This window comes from Hyla sarda, chromosome 5 (assembly GCF_029499605.1).
Source record: "Hyla sarda isolate aHylSar1 chromosome 5, aHylSar1.hap1, whole genome shotgun sequence".
Taxonomy (NCBI): domain Eukaryota; kingdom Metazoa; phylum Chordata; class Amphibia; order Anura; family Hylidae; genus Hyla; species Hyla sarda.
This window is the reverse complement of record NC_079193.1, coordinates 196229629-196247398: the sequence shown is the minus strand read 5'-3', so window position 1 is coordinate 196247398 and position 17770 is coordinate 196229629. Positions and strand designations below refer to the sequence as shown.

General features: G+C 39.4%; 1 protein-coding gene across 3 annotated transcripts in view; it reads left to right on the top strand.

Annotated features, from left to right (window-relative positions):
* The window catches only part of CDH12 (cadherin 12), an 863358-nt gene that overhangs the window by 787543 nt on the left and 58045 nt on the right, over window positions 1-17770 (top strand). For all 3 annotated transcript variants that reach the window (XM_056520962.1, XM_056520961.1, XM_056520960.1), the window contains one exon: window positions 16730-16917. In XM_056520962.1, the coding sequence (XP_056376937.1) occupies window positions 16730-16917 (188 nt within the window). The remainder of the gene's footprint in view (window positions 1-16729; window positions 16918-17770) is intronic.

The following is a 17770-nucleotide window of genomic DNA, read 5'->3' as shown; positions in this document are numbered from 1 at the left end:
CATAAAGTTTTGCCACCTAAATTATTGGAAGAAGTACTAGGACCACTGAGCTGATGTCCGGGAAGCCCAGCATACCTTTCAGTTAGCAGCAAGATCACATGACCCTTGGTTCTTCAATCATTGCTTGCATTTATTTGACATACAGCTCCAAGGCACTGTATAGCAGTTTTTATTATGGTATTTAACCCCTTAAGGACCAAGGACGTACCGGTACGTCCTTGGTCCTGCTCTCCTGATATTACGCGGGGTTACACAGTGACCTCGCATCATATCACGGCGGGCCCAGCGTCATAGTGAAGCCGGGACCCGCCTCTAATAGCGCGCAGTGCCGCACGCTATTAACCCTTTAGCTGCGCGCTCAGAGCTGAGCCGCGCGGCTAAAAGTGAAAGTGAAAGTTGCCGGCTAGCTCAGTCGGGCTGTTCGGGATAGCCGCGGCTAATCGTGGCATCCCGAACAGCTGACAGGACAGCGGGAGGGCCCCTACCTGCCTCCTCGCTGTCCGATCGCCGAATGACTGCTCAGTGCCTGAGATCCAGGCCTGAGCAGTCATGCAGCAGAATCGTTGATCACTGGTTTCTTATGAGAAACCAGTGATCAATGATGAAGATCAGTGTGTGCAGTGTTATAGGTCCCTATGGGACCTATAACACTGCAAAAAAAAGTGAAAAAAAAAAGTGAATAAAGATCATTTAACTCCTCCCCTATTAAAAGTTTGAATCACCCCCCTTTTCCAATAAAAAAAAAAACACAGTGTAAATAAAAATAAACATATATGGTATCACCGCGTGCGGAAATGTGCGAATTATAAAAATATATCATTAATTAACCGCTCGGTCAATGGCGTGCGCGCAAAAAAATTCCAAAGTGATCAATAAGTCCTATCAATGCAAAAATGGTACCGTTAAAAACTTCAGATCACGGCGCAAAAAATGAGCCCTCATACCGCCCCATATACGGAAAAATAAAAAAGTTATAGGGGTCAGAAGATGACAATTTTAAACGTATTAATTTTCCTGCATGTAGTTATGATTTTTTCCAGAAGTCCGACAAAATCAAACCTATATAAGTAGGGTATCATTTTAATCGTATGGACCTACAGAATAAAGATAAGGTGTCATTTTTAGCCAAAAATGTACTACGTAGAAACGGAAGCCCCAAAAATTTACAAAACAGTGGGTTTTTTTTTCAATTTTGTCACACAATGATTTTTTTTTTCCATTTCACCGTAGATTTTTGGGCAAAATGACTGACATCATTACAAAGTAGAATTGGTGGTGCAAAAAATAAGCAATAATATGGATTTTTAGGTGCAAAATTGAAAGAGTTATGATTTTTTAAAGGCAAGGAGCAAAAAACGAAAATGCAAAAACGGAAAAACCCCCGGTCCTTAAGGGGTTAAAATGCACAACCAGGGGTTTCAAAATAATATGTGGGGATGAAGGGTTTTTGGCCCTTTTCTGCACCAAAAAACCACTCCAATATTCACAAAACCTCTTCAAAATAAAACAGTATTTTTGTTTTTAAGTTTTATTGCTATCGATCCCCAGGACTATTAGGAATCAGAAGGTGACTTTAGGAAACTAATTGTTGTATATAATATCCTATTCATAGTCTCATTGGGTTTTTAAGTTGATTAATTTAATATGATATTAGACTGATCTCCATTAATATAATTGTACATTGTAATTAGATCCAAAACTGAATTCTTCAAAGTTTTATAACTGTTTTAATATGGCAATCTTCTTCATATGCTCTAATTTCTCCTTATGTTAAGATATCTAAAATCATTTTCAGTTTTTGTGTATGGTCTGGTGGTCTGGTGTGTAGAATCAAAACTAGTTTATTGTCACAAGCATCCATGCCTCTTTTGTATGCACTCATAAGAGGTGTAGGACTCTCTGAAGGGTATGTTTATATATTGCAGATTAACTTCAGATTTGCCGCAGATTTCAACTTCCCTATTGAATTTAATTGGGAAAATCCACAACAAATCTCCAACGTATATGCAACATGTGAACACATCCTAAGGGTATTACAACATCAAAGAGGAAACAGGAGGGCACACTGAACGGAATCCACATAAGTACACAGATAGTGATCAGCAGTCAGCCTCAGCAATCCAATATCAATGACACCTGCGGGGTGCATACGCTAAGATAAAGAATCAATATGCAACAAAGAGAAAGTGTGTACGCACTCACCGCAAGGAACGTGTCTAGATGCTACAGGGACTTGGTCACGGGTAACAGGACCCTAAGATGGACGCATGATGATAGCACTCAGAGGCAACTGCCGTCTTTGCCTCTGAGCGCTATTATCATGCGTCCATCCCAGGATCCCAGAGCATCTCGACATGTTCCTTGCGTTGAGTGTGTACACACTTTCTCTTTGTTTGCACATCCTAAGGGTATATTCACACATACAGTATCCTGTCCATATTTGATGCTGCTGATTTGAAACTGCTGGTGTATGCACAATGTGCTGCTTCTAATTTTTTGCTCTCCACTTACTTTAGTTTGCAGGCTTGTCTTTAGCTGCAGCACAGTACTCAGTGTAACCTATTCCTTGCTATATTGATGCTAGTTCTTTTATTTCTACTTAAACAGCACCTTACAAAACAAGTGCATTAACAAACTCTTCTCCCTCCACATGTCCTCTACTTATTAACATAGTAACATAGTTCATAAGGTTGAAAAAAGACCAGAGGCCAGCAAGTTCAACCTATAACCCTAATGAGTTCCTACTGAGTTGATCCAGAGGAAGGCAAAAAAAAAAAACCTCATACTAGAGGTAAACATTCCTTCCTGATTCTGTCCCTATAAATCTAGTATCCATAACCAACAATGTTATTACTCTCCACAAATCCATCCAGACCCCTTTTGAACTATTTTACAGAGTTCGCCATGACCACCTCCTCTGGCAGAGAGTTCCATAGTCTCACTGCTCTTACAGTAAAAAAAAAACATCTCTGCACTGTCCCCTGATATCTTTATACATAGTTATTAGGTCACCCATAAACCTTCTTTGTTCTAAACTAAATAACCCTAATTCGGATAATCTTTCTGCCCAGTACTGTACACAGTATTCTATGTGTGGTCTGACTAGTGATTTGTACAGTGGTAGAATTATTTATTTGTCATGGGCATCTCTGCCCCCTATTGATGCACCCTATGATTTTATTTGCCTTGGCAGCAGCGTCCTGACACTGGTCACTACAGCTTAATTTACTGTTAACTAAGACTCCTAAGTCTTTTTCCATATCAGTCGTCCCAAGTGTTCTCCCATTTAATACATAATTCTACCCTGGATTTTTCCTCCCCATGTGCATTACCTTACATTTATCAGTGTTGAACCTCAGCTGCCATTTCCCAGCCCAAACCTCCAACCTATCCATATCCATTTGTAACAGTGCACTGTCCTCTATTGTTTTAACCACTTTACAGTTTAGTATCATCTGCAAAGATTGCTACTTTACTATACAATTCCTCCACAAGGTCATTAATAATTGTATTAAATAGAACAGGACCCAATTCCTATCACAGATCCAGTTACTTACCTACTTGCCACATTCTCCCCCAGCCCAATCCTTCTCATTTTATGCACCAATCTTTTATGTGGAACCATATCAAATGCTTTGGAAAAATCCAGATAAACAACATCCAGCGATTCCCCCCTAATCCAGTCTGGAGCTCACCTCCTCATAAAAGCTGATCAGGTTAGTTTGACAGGACCGATCCTTCATAAAGCCATGCTGATATGGAGTCATACATTTATTTTTATCAAGATATTCCAAAATAGCATCTCTTAGAAAACCCTCTAACAATTTACATACAACAGAGGTTAAACTAACAGGCCTATGATTACCGAGGTCACCTTTAGACCCATTTTTAAATATTGGCACCACATTTGCTATGCGCCAGTCCTGGGGAACCTTCATTACTTAAAGAGTACCTGATAGAGCCAAAAAAACTACCTTTTTTTTAAATACATCATTCAGTACCTTATCCTGACTATGTACATCAAATTTTTATATATGTGTCTAGCACCTTTATTTTTTTTTTTATTACATTTTTAATTAAGCTCACTAGTCTGAATTCCTCTCAAAGGAATGGGGAGTGGCCTCACTGTGCAGGTCTCTGCTCCCTCCCTCAGTATGCTGTCTGCTCACATCTCCCCTAGCATTAGCAAAACTCCAACTCCCAGCTTGTCCTTACTGAAAGTAACAGGACACAAGCTAACAGTGGGAGGATTTCAAGGTAGTGTGTCCATGACATAGGTGATGATGCATGGACACAGCAGGACTAGTATGTGTCCAAGCAGGCAGGGGGAGGGGCAGTTGTTTTACTGGCTTTTTCAGTAGGAAGTACTGAACATTTTCTAATAAAAGCAATTGCAAAACCTATTGGCATGCTTAACAACATCTCAAAAGTTTTTGTATCTGACAGTGCCCATTTAATTCCTTTAGAACACGGCGGATGAATGCCATATGGACCTGGTGATTTGTCTATTTAGATTTTTTGTAGGTGGCACTGTACTTCTTCCTGGGTTAGACAGGTGACCTGTACGGGGGAGTTAACTTTATCTTGCTGTATTTCACCTGGCATTTCATTTTCCTCGGTGAATACAATGGAGAAGAATTTGTTTAATATATTTGCTTCTTTTTATGATCCCTGTCTATAATTTCTTCCTCCTCATTTTTTAAAGGGGCTACACTTTCATTTTTAACCTTTTTGTGGTGTTGAGCGCAAATATTCGAAATGCAATTTTTTACAGCAAATATCGGCACTTTGTGATTTCGCAAATATTTAAAATATAGCAATATACATTTGTGATGGTGAATATTCTTTTTTTTCTTCAGGGTACACATCACAACAATGATGTGTCCCGTGTAAAAAAGAAAAAAAAAGTGATCATCCCTCCCTGCTTCCAGCTTGTGGTCCAAAGAAGGCTTCAATATTATTTACTGTGTGAGTCAGTGTGGAGCACGAATATTTTATATATGCAAATATTTGCAAATATCGGCACTTCTAGAGGACAATGATCCCTCTCTTCTTTTAGGTGAAAGATATACTCACACATGCGCACTATGCAAATTTCATTACAAATTTTTGCATGGCATAAAAGGGAACGAAAATAGATAAAAGGGAATGAAAATAGCATATATGCGAATATTCGTCCATATATTTGTGATATACCGCAAATGTGAATATGGCCCCTGCCGCTCATCACTACAGAACTAAAACTACCTTGCAATCACTCTTTAAGGGTTAATCTAACAACACTATGCATTTTAAGAATCCTTTGAAATGACGGGTACAAGACCTCTTAATAAAACACAAGCCTAATTATCTGTGCAACACACTTTACACTGAACTCTCAGCAAATTGGTATGTTTATAAATTTAGAAACCTGCCCCATAGTATACCCTTTAAACACAATGGGGGGTATTCATGAAAAGTGGAGGAGGTGCACGACTTTTCACTCAATTAATTCACATGTTGAAAACTGTGTACCTGCACCAAATGTATTACATTGGATGTTCGGGCATGCTGGGAGTTATAGTTTTGCAACATCTGGAGGTCCGCAGGTTGAAGACCACTGAGAAGGGATTGACAGGCGGAGATGGACAGCCGGGACCATCCCTTCACAGCTAAAGCCAGAAACGTTTATATTTGGTCACTCGAGTATAAGCCAAGGGGGGGGGGGGGGGGGTGTTTTCAGCACGAAAAATTGTGCTGAAAAACTCGTCTTATTCTCGAGTAAATACAGTATATACCCAGGAATAGATGTGTGAAAAAAAAGACAGAGACTTCTGCTCCATTAAAATTCTGTTGCTCCTGGCGGCAGGATATGACCAAAAAATCGGGACTGCTTCTGATCTCTCTAATTGCTTACAGACTATCACAATCTTTAGACAGAGTTGTTGAAAGTCCTAAACAAGTCTTTGGGACTTCAGATCATGATAGTCTGCAAACAAGTCACCGGAGAAGCGGTCCCGATATATTCGGCCATATCCTGCTGGCAGGAGCACCATTAGAACATCAAAACACATTTTCAAGCCATCCCCTTGGTTTAGATGTTGCAAATGATTCCTCTATTTTCAAAGAACTTCAATAATCACAAGCTTTTTTTTAATGATTTCAATGTAATATTGTTATGTTTTTCACAATCTAAAAGAGTAATGCAATATTTCATTGTAGGCCAATCCTTTTTGAGACCACTTTCACATAGCAGCATCTTCGTACAAATACTAACACAAACTACTGCTGTGTAATAGTGACATAAACTGCAGGGGGATAAGCAGTTGTGGTGTCCCGGTACCGTATTGCATACCATACCTAGCGTAGAGGTCCCCAAAGTCAGAGTAACTAGAGTAACTACGTTCAGGTAGGGTTCCTCAGGTGGTACAGCCCCTAGTTGCCTCTCCTCAAGTCTATCTCTAATGATAATATGTGTATATATTTAATAATTATATATATTTTATAGTAATGTATAGTACTTACCTTGTTTAGCCTCGCAGGACCTTCGGTCATGTGACCATGCTAGTCACCTCTATGGTATGTTGGAGGACCTTAGGAGGTCCTTGGGTCACGTGTTACCCACAAATCTTTGTAATGGTGATTGACATCAGTATGGACCAATTAGCACTAGTCCAGCCCCTGCCCATATAAGGGAGCTGCGTACAATTATGGCTCTCTTGGGTTGCTGCTCTCGTGGATGCCGGACTAGCAGGATGGTTCTGCACAACTTTCAAAGACCACTAGGCCTCAAAAACCTGCCGGCCTCAGCAGAACCAAAACCGTGAGTTCAAATCTTGATCCCCGCTAATGCTAGCGTGACTACTGGACCGCAACTAGATCCCCTAAATCCAGTGGAACAACGCACAGTACTAAAAGACTCTAAATGTTAAAGTCACAACCTTTGTCAATCTCCAAGGAAAGCCGTTGTTATGCTTAAAGACTGTTATGTTTTGGAGCTTGCAGAAAACCTTCAGTAAAAGTTAATACTGTTTCAGAAAACTCTCCGCTTGTGGACAATCTATTCTTCTCTACCTCCCTATCGCTCTTGGGAAGGGTGGTGGTAAGACAAGTATTACTGAGGACCCCCCACCCTGGCATCACGAATAGCAAGGGTTAACAAGCACCCGTTAATTACTGCACAGCTACACTCCCCATACCCTACATCCCCCAGGCTATCACACAGTGTACATAGTATTTTTTGTCTTTTACTCCTTTTCAAAATGCAAATGATAAAAAAAAAACATAATTTGTGCTGGAGCGTGACATAAGCCATATTTGAATGACCTTTTATATGGAGAAAAGTGAGATACAATGCGCCCTTTATATGGTGCATGTATTAGGCACTAATGGAATAGATGTGAAGTTTTCTTTAATTCTTGATTATCTAGTTTACTTCAAAATCATTGATAACCTGAGGCCCTTTTCTTGAAACTACATTCATCTTTTTTATTTTATGCACCTCAAAGACCCGCAGATCAGAACTTTCCCCTGACGATATCTGTGACACTATTCAGTCAGAATGATATGTCTGAACACATTATTGTAGTATAACAATGATACTTTCTAAATTAATGGCTTATTTAGCCCAGTATGATTGCAACTCTTGGCTAGTATTTCACATAGCATTATTTCTATCTTTTGTGAATTTGGATAGGATGGATAGGCTTCATTGACCAATCGTGTAGGCAGACCTTTAGAAATTTTGCTCATGGATATAAACTGAGCATTATTTTACACCCAAAAAATGAACATTTACACTCAGTTTAGATGTATAAAGGCCCTAATGTATAAAAGCTACTTCAAACAAACACTAGAGGTGTCACCACAAGCAACCAATAGGATCCCTACTGTGATTTTTATTAAACAGATTTGAAAATTAAATCAGCCACAAATATGAAACCCCCCCTGAAGGTGTCATGTTATAACAGCCAAACAGGTGTTTATCGCATAGTCTTCAAAACACAACTAATATGCAACATATCTGATTATTATTATTTTTAGCTTGTCGGAAAACAGTAAAAATCATGTTTATAGAAAACAAAATATCATGTTTATGTCCAGCTTTTAAGGAGTATTCTAGCACCATTTTTTTTGTAAGTGATTCAGGATGGTAAAAAAAAGAACCCATACTTACCTGCTCTGACAGCATGCAGCTGCTGTTTAGATGGTTCCTTGCAGGAACTGTGTGATCAGCTAATTACTAGCTAAGGCACATTACCTCTGTGGCCAGAGATTGGGTAAGTGGGCAGTTTCAGTAAGAATGAAATGTCACAGGGGAGCAGTGGTAACCAGGAGCTGCAGGAGATTGGGGCACATGACTAATTTTTTGGGAGATAAAATACCTCTTTAAAGGGGATATGCCATACAAAAAAAACGTATCCCACATCCAAAGGATAGGGGATAAGTTTTAAAATGTGGGGGGTTGGAGCACTGGGGCCCCCCGCGATCTCCTGTATGGAGGCCCGGCTCTCCCCGTCACAACCCCTGACCGAAGCAGGGGCCGCCATGCCCCCCCTTTGGCTTTCTTTCGCTTTCCTATAGAGATATATGGAGAGGGCTTTGCAGCCCCCGCTTCATGCAGGGTTCATGATGCACCACTCCAAGGAAGAGCCGGGGCTCTGAACAGGGGATCACAGGGGGCCCCAGTGATCTAAAACTTATTTCCTGTATAACAGACAATTAAGACTCTACTGCTACTGTACGTATCTCAAATTTAGCAAATTGAACAATTTGATTGACAGTAGTGTACATTAAGCATTCTTACCCACACAACCATTTACTGTCTTATATTTGACTAGCCCCTCACCATGTAATCTTTCAGATGTCACCTTTTACTATACAACCCAACCACTGAAGATAAGGACCTGAATACTTTCTTATTACTTAAAGTGTTACTGTGATTTAGAATAGCTTTTGACATGTTACAGATGGCTCCAGGTCTCAGTCCTTATTTATAACCCTGTTAAGTGCATGTCCGGGAGAGAAGCATGTGGCTGAACATTTCTCTCCCCATTATGTATTTAAAGGACAGCAACAGCCCCTTAGACATGCATTTTGTGAGCAGCATTATAACATATAGAGCCATGGCCTCCATCTTTCTGGTGCCAGGGCCCAATATTTGACATTGCAGCTCAGCTTCCAGAGTACCCCTTTAATTCAGTAAATAATTTTTAAGTTGGTGGTACAGAATGTGTAAGAAATTTACTTGGCAGCTTCAGCTGATAAATAGATGCCTGCTGTTTGCACTTTATCTATTCTGTTGCATGCATAAAACCAACACATTCCTCATCAATGTACAGATATTGCCATCACTCATGTGAGTCTTTGTCCTATATGAGATTCCCAATATTAATTTTCTATATAAAACACCTTCACAGATTGGCCAGCTTTATTTACCAGTATGTTAATTGGGTTGTGGGAGGAAACTCATGAAAACATAGAGGCAACATACAAACTCCATCCATTTGTTGCCCAGGTTTCAATTTAAACCATAGACCTCAGTGCCATAAAGCAACAATATTATCCTAATTCATTGGTGAGGGTCTGGTTACCAGGGCCCCTGTCACTTAGCAAAATGAAGGGTCTGTAGTGCCATATCCACTTCATTTCTTACACATGCATAGTCCATTCGCGCAATCTTCGTTGTGTCTGGCCATACAGCTTAGTTCAATTCAATTAAAAGGGAATGAGCTGCAATATCCTACACAGACAGTCATATAGATGGGCCACAGTGTGTCTAATAATAATGAAAGGGATGAAGCAGACCTTTTATTCTGGTGATCTGGTGAGTAGGGTTGGACACCTTATCACATACAGACAGACTCCTTTTAAAGTCTCTAAATTTCTATGACTGGTTTCCCTGCTTCCTTGTTCTGTACAATAAGGGATAATTTGCCTATAAAGTAAATCAATCCATTTTGCAAAAACAAATGTATTCTATACATTACTAATATCAATACTAATAATAATGATCAGATTCTTCATTATCATTCACATATGTTCCAATTCCCTCTATTTCAGGGTTTTGCTTGGCTAATGACATCCCATGCTCCATTTCCTCAGAATACCAAATTAAATATCAGCATGTATAACCAAGGTCGCACCGTATGATGTATGAGGATGTAAGATCCTCAAGGTTAACATATACTTGGTGCAATGTCTGCCTGGAATATTTAAGAAGCTGACATGGTTTGCATCAAGAATATAGTGTATATTGCAAGTTGATCAAGAATGATATAAATCTTCAGTATAGTAAAGGGGAAGATACTAAAATATTTTAGCTCAACACTTTTCAATATTTTTTATGTCTTATACAACAGTATACTAAATCACACGGTAAAAATATATAAATAGATCAGCTTACCCCTCCAGCATGGATCAATCAGTGGTAGCAGCACACATCTCATGTTGGAAGCACGGAGGAAAGCACCAGAGCCAGGTTCTCTAGGTGCAGGGATTCCAGAGAAAACGGATATCTGGCTCCCAGTTAAAGATAAAATCCAAACTTTATTGAAAATCCCTTAAAAGCATACAGGTAATAAATTAAAGAAAAACCAACAAAAGGTAAAAGCACAAACAAAAACCAACGCGTTTCAACTTGTCAACAAGTCGTACTCATGGCACATTACTCGGGCACAGCATCAAGTTTATATATACCGGCACTGGACACGTGACACACATTCTGTAGTGTTGATGTTGATAATTAATGATGACATCATTATAGGGGCATACACTTCAGAATGTGTGTCACGTGTCCAGTGCCGGTATATTTAAACTTGATGCTGTGCCAGAGTAATGTGAGTAAGACTTATTGAGAAGTTGAGACGCGTTGGAGTTCCGTTTGTGCTTTTACCTTTTGTTGGTTTTCTTTATTTTTCCACCTTTATGCTTTTAAGGAATTTTCATTAATGTTTGGATTTTATCTTTAACTGGGAGCCGGATATTCGCCTTTTCTCTGGAATCAATAGTATACTATTTGGCTGACACAACCATCTGTGTCTTTGTTAATTTCACCCTTTAGTGAATTATCAGGGTAGTTTCCAGACTTTTTAAATAATATATGGATGTTGAATTTACTTACTTTAAAACCTAAAAAGACTCAGTCCTCCTACGTATATGGCCACTGCAGAATGTGGTATTATTTCACACACTATTCCATACACTAACAAATAAATGCAGTATATGAGAATATGAGACCATCATGATACTATGAGCTTCTAACAAATTGTTTACAATTTACATGTAAAGGGGTTTTCCCAATTTGCAAAGTTATCCCCTATCACAGGAGAGAGAGAATCTGATTATGTGACGTTCTACTGTTGAGACCCTTTGCAATCTCGAGAAGAGGGAAACAAGTCTCCCACTAGAATGAAGCAGCGGATTGCACTTGCACTTCACTGCTGCATATATTCTTTATGGAAGCTGTGGAGACAGCTGAACACTGTACTAGGCTATTTCCGGTAGATAATGAATGGAGCAGTGGAGCAATCTGAACAGGAGATTGGCGTCCATGTTCTTCAGATTGCCGGGCCCCAGTGGTAGGACACCCTATGATCAAATAGTTAGCCCCTATCTTGTTATAAATTGGAAACCCATATAAGTATTTGGGACTTAGCAGAATGGGGTGGCCGCTGCAACTGAAACAATTGCTATGATTTATGCAGGAAATTGGCTTGAAGTGGCTGTGCAGCGGAAAGTAACTTATCCCCTATCCACAGGATAGGGATAAGTGTCTGATCGCAGGGGGTCTGGCCACTGGGACACCCCACAATCTCCTGAACGGGCCTGTTTAGGAGATTGCAGGGGGTCCCATCGATCGGACCACCCACAATCAGACATTTATCCCCTTTCCTGTGGTACATATCCCAAGAATAAGGAACCCTATCCAACTTGCTTGCAGCAGCTTGAGATGACGGGGAAACCCGAAACTCCACTTCACTTTAATGAGAGTTTCAAAACCCTGAGCAGTGCTGTTTACATAACTCAAGGAATGATGGGGATTTTATAGCTAATGCTTCTACACTACATGCACAACTCCCATTAACCCCTTAATGATGCCGAAAATTTTTGTTTTTGCATTTTCATTTTTTTCCCTCCTTGCCCTTTAAAATGCACAACTTTTTCCATTTTTCATCTACAGGTCCATGTATGGGCTTATTTTTTGCATGACCTTTTATAATGGCATCACTCATTATACTAATGTTTACATTAAAAATTAATAAATAATTGTGGTGCAAAATAAAATAAAAAAGGATGCAATTTTGTAAATTAGCGGGTAGCTTATTTTTTCACAATTTGCTGTACAGTCAATCTGATCATACAATACCCAATTTATATAGTTTCACTCTTTATTTATTAGTTTTATTAGTTTTTTTTTCTTTTACTCCTATAACCCCTATAACTTTATTGTTTTCCATGTTTTTTCTTCATGATATATGTTTATACAATTACAACAATACCCAAATTGTATAGTTTCCCTCCTATTTTCCAGTTTTTTTTAGCAGAACAAAAAAAAACTTATTTAAACTGCTATTTATACTGCTTATTTATACTACTTATTTAAACTTATTTTTTACTATTTCGGATCCCTATAACTTTTTGTATATTTCCATAAACAGGTATGTATGATGGCAATGTTTTGTGTTGTGATCTGTAGGTTTTACTGGTTTAGTTTTTGTATCAGTCAGACTTTTATTTATTGCTCTTAATTTTGTAACAATTGCACCTGGCTAGACTATGCATGTTTCTCTCTGGTCAAGTAAGAGTTACAGGCCCAGGCCAATCAGCAGTTAAAGAGGGGTATTTCTATCCTCCTCAGCCTTCTAGTCTGGCCCTTGATTTTCAGTTTCAGTTCCATTCAGCTTTGCTCTAGTATTAGTCCTATCTGTGTCTCTGTTCACAATTGTATCTTTTCTGTTCTAGCCATAGCCTTTGTGGTTCTGACCTGTTTGTGTAGCTTTAAGCCTTGTCTTGTTTCTTAGTTATCTGTAAGTTTTATTGGCTTTTTTAACCCTTTATTTGCCCCCCCTAGGGGACTTCTATGCACACTTAAAGGGGTACTCCTCCCTCAGACATCTTATCCCCTATCCAAAGGATAAGGGATAAGATGTCTGATCGTGGGGGGTCCCACAGCTGGGATCTCAGTGCAGCACCCGTCATTCATTTAGAACGCTGTGTGCGGGCGGAGGGGGGTCGTGCATCAGGTCCACGCCACTCGTGATGTCACACCACGCCCCCTCAATTCAAGTTTATGGGAGGGAGCTTGGTGGCCATCACACCTCACATTGAGGGGGTGTGGTGTGATGTCATAATGTGCGTGGCTGTGATGTCACGACCTCCGCCGCTCGCTCCAAGCATTTATAACCAAATGTTCCGAACACTGGGGCAGCGGAGTACCCCTTTAAAGTAAAACAGCTCTGTTCAACTGTTTTCAGCCTCTTAACCACCTTTGGCACCACAAACAGGATGGAGAGGGTCAGGGGTTCCCCATCTTGACATAGTTGAGGATTCCAGAGGTGGGACCTGCGTTTATCTAACACTTATATCATACCTGTGGATATGCCAAATGGGTGTATTGTGCACAAGTTCAGTATACATTTAGACTGCAGCCCCTTTGTTTTGCCATTTGATGAGGCCTCAACCTCTGGGTTCTAAGATTTTTTTTTTCAAATGTCTCCAGGTCATATAAAAGATAATGCAAATGTGAGAACAAAGTCCAGCTCACCTCTTTGTGCTCTACCTGGCTAAGCATCCAGCAATGCCAAGAAATGGAAGATGGTCCAGCATTTTGTAAAATGCAGCTTTATTGTTGATCAGATTATTGTGATCTACAATAAAGCTGCATTTTACAAAGTGCTGGACCATCTTCCATCTCTTGGCATGAAAAAGATAGTATTAGGTAAGTTATATTAAGGTCCTCATGTGCAATGGTGAATGTATATGTCCATTGATTTCTCTAAAGCAATAAAGCCTTCAAAATAGACCTAAATAAATTAACACTAGTTATTTAATTCAGATGAAAGTATGTTTATAATGTAACATAGTGCCCATTCACAGTACATATTTTCTGCAGAAAATGCAGTGCAGCAGCCACTAATTGTTTTCAATGGGATTCTATGGGATTCTGCTGCACAATTCACACTACGGAATTTGCCTGTTGGAGACTCCTCTAAAAGAGTAAAAATGTTCATACTTGGAGACCACTTGGAAATGCATTGTTGTTTATGGAGACTGTGCATTTCTAACCAGTCCTATGTCCACTACAGATGGAATTTCTGCCTGGAAAATCTCTGGGTGTAGATTCTGTATTGTGAATGAGCCCTTAGAGTCATACTGTTTTTTAAAATGAATATGGTGGGAAATATCCCATTGTTCATTGTAAATAAGGTTGAGCAAGTGTTGAGGACCCATCCCTCAGATTCATAGCTGTGGAGACGGAGAATGGTGAATAGTTAGGCTATGTTCATACCCCAGAATGTCCACACGGAAAATCTATATGCGGAAATTCTGCAGACGGTGGGCACCGGCATGAAATGCGCAGCTTCATAGACAGCAATGCATTCGGAATCCGCAGAAAGAATGGACTTTCTTCCTACGGACACCGGAGTCGGAATTTCCTCACTAGAAACACCTGGTGCACAGTGCAGAAGAATCTCACTGAAATCAATGTCTAAAATTAATCGCTATGCGGAATTCCAATGTGGAATTCCGCACGGGAATTCTAACATGTGAACAAACCCTTCAGTTTACATGGAATCAGACGGTTATTGCAATATACAGGTCAAATATAATGATTCTGCCTGTACTATGGCTAAAAAATAAATAAATACATGTTTGAAAGCACTTGCAATAATATAGATATACTCTATTAAATATAATACATTTCCTTAAACAAATTTGCCACTTAAAAAACTTGCTATTATTTTCCACCTATGCTGAAACATGGTACTGAAGGTTAATTGGTCATAGATAAAAGGTTTTGATTAACAAATGAGCAAATTTTATTTCCCTTATAAAGTAAATCTAGATTCTATAACTCCTCTACTAAGGCCTCACCAGACAATGGGGGAGATGTATCAAAGGATTTAGACTGGTTTTTCTTGTCTAAATTTGTCGCACAGAAAGTCGCAGTCTAAATCTGTGCGACTTTTCTGCGACTTTTGCTCTAGAGGATTTTTAGAACATGATGCATGCTTGTCTATTTTAGACTGAAATGCATTGAAAAATGCATTGGTGCTGAATTTATCAAAAGCGACTTTTCAGCGACAAGTCGCATAGGCTGAAAGTACGCCGAAATGTCAGACCATGCTGGAGCAGGTTTAAATATAGACTAAAGCATAGATCATGCAGTCTGTGCACAGAATTTATCAAGAGCCGTGCGCCATTTGATAAATTAGGTGCACAATAGACCAGACTAACCCTCTGTAGTTTGGTCTATATTGATGCGGGACATAGACAACTTTGATAAATATCCCCCAATGTGTAGAAAACAGATCCTGCCCTCCATCAGATAGCAGGGAAGAAAAGCTGGTCAGCCAGGCTTAGCACCAGGAAAAAGGCTTGGCTAGACTGGAAAGGCTTGATAAAAAGTGGGAAAAAGGGACAACCATTCTTATTGACTTTTCTTAGTCTCTATCACAGCACTGCCATTATATATATATATATATATATATATATATATATATATATTCATAGTGGGAAAAGAAACAGTGGGAAGGGACACAATGCTCTATCATTGAGGCATCTTATGCAGCTGGTCCATTTTTACACTTACGGGTATGTTCACACGGGTGGATTTTGCTACCATTGACTTCAATGCGTCTGAAGAACAATCTGAAAATCTGCCTCTATTGCAGATTTTCTGCTGACCTATTGAAGTCAAAACTAGCAAAACCGGCAGGTAATCTGCCTGTTTGAACATACTCTTAGCTAGCCAGGATGAATCAGCTTCTTTATTTCCAACAATGCCCAAAACAGATAGCAATGACTTACGGGCTGGTAGTTGTAACTCTCATCTTGAACAATGCTGCTCTAGACCACACTGTTCATTTTAGGAATTTATTTGGAAGTTTAAAAGTGTACTCCACCCCTAGATATCTTGGATCACGGGGGTCTCTCCTGCTGCACCCTGTTCCATCTGCTGCATGGAGCGAACTTCACTCCGTGCCATATGATGGGCAATACAGAGGCCGGAGTATTGTGATGTCTCGGTCCCGCCCCCTCATGACATCACATAACCATCATGCCCACTCCCATAGACTTGCAAAGACGGTGAAGGGTGTGACACCACCAGGGGGCGGTCCCCTGTATCGCCCCTCATCAGGCATGGAGCAAAGTTCACTCCATGCAGCAGATGACACAGGGTGCTGCAGGGGAGATCATGGGGGTTCCCAGTGGCAGGACCCCCGCAATCAGACATTTTATCTCCTATTCTTTGGATAGAGGATAAGATGTCTAGGGGTTGAGTGCAATATTTTAGCCAATTCCATGAGGTTGTTTCTTGGTTCTATGACCAACTTCCAAGTGTACTTGACAAGTAAAGTGGAACTCTCTACCAGGTAAGGGAACTCCTGGAATTTGCTTACTTCTTAATAGCAGTAAAAACGATTTGAGGGCTCGGAGTCCTTCCTCTGTAGCAATTAATAATATTAAATATTAAATATTTGTGTAATGTCTAACAGTTCTTTCTCCTGTAATCTGTCCTTGCCAGGTATATTTCATTTAAAAGTACCAGAGAGTTCACATGTTGGGTCACCCATTGGGAGAATACGGGCAGTGGACCCTGATTTTGGAAAAAATGCCGAAATTGAGTACAATATTGTTCCTGGAGACGGTGGGAATCTATTTGATATCATAACAGATAATTATACACAAGAAGGAATTTTAATCCTAAAAAAGGTAAATCTCATAGAAAATGTAACAGCACATTTGAACACGCTCACACAATGTTATAGTACATCACTCTGGTACTATCTCAGTTTCCTTAGTGAGTGATTCCATATTTTTATCCTTTGCTTTATTTGGGAAATATAGTCCATTAATTGTGGATTGTTGTTTTATGAAGCCAGTATATTCCGCTATAAAACATTGTATTTTGTTCTATATGTGGATTTATTATGATGTAAAAAAGATGGTTGAACATTCTCTTAGTAAGATAAATCCAGATTTTTTGCTTGGGGTCTTGATATCGAATATTTTTTGCGTCACATCTTGAGCTGCTTGTCCAGAAAAACATACTTTGATTCAGAACACAAAAGATACAAAAAGGAAAAACAAGAGAGAGGACATTCCATTCATCTTCAAACTATACACATTCCTTTTTTAATGACATAAGTGAATACGCTTACTTAACTAAGAAAAATGAGGCCGCTCCCGGATTTTTTTTCTTTTGTATTTTTGATTCAGTAAAGAAAATTCTTTGAGATAGATTATGGTTTGACATAACTAACCAAAATGCCAGAAAGTATGTCAAGGTTCTATTCTGAAACCTCTGCATTATGATTCATATGTCAAAAAGAAGTGTAATAAGTATTGTTTTCTGTTCTTTTTAAAAGGATTAGAACTTGAAAAGGGTCAGTATGTAGTTTTTATAATCGCCACTAGATGTCCCTCTTGGATAAGAATTATTTATGTTGGTTTAATGTTTGCATTGCCTTCCACAGTACACTTTGGGAACATTGTGCTTCCTAATGCTAATATAAGAATATTTTGTGTTTTTCCATTGCACTAGTAATCAAAGTGATTGTTCTAA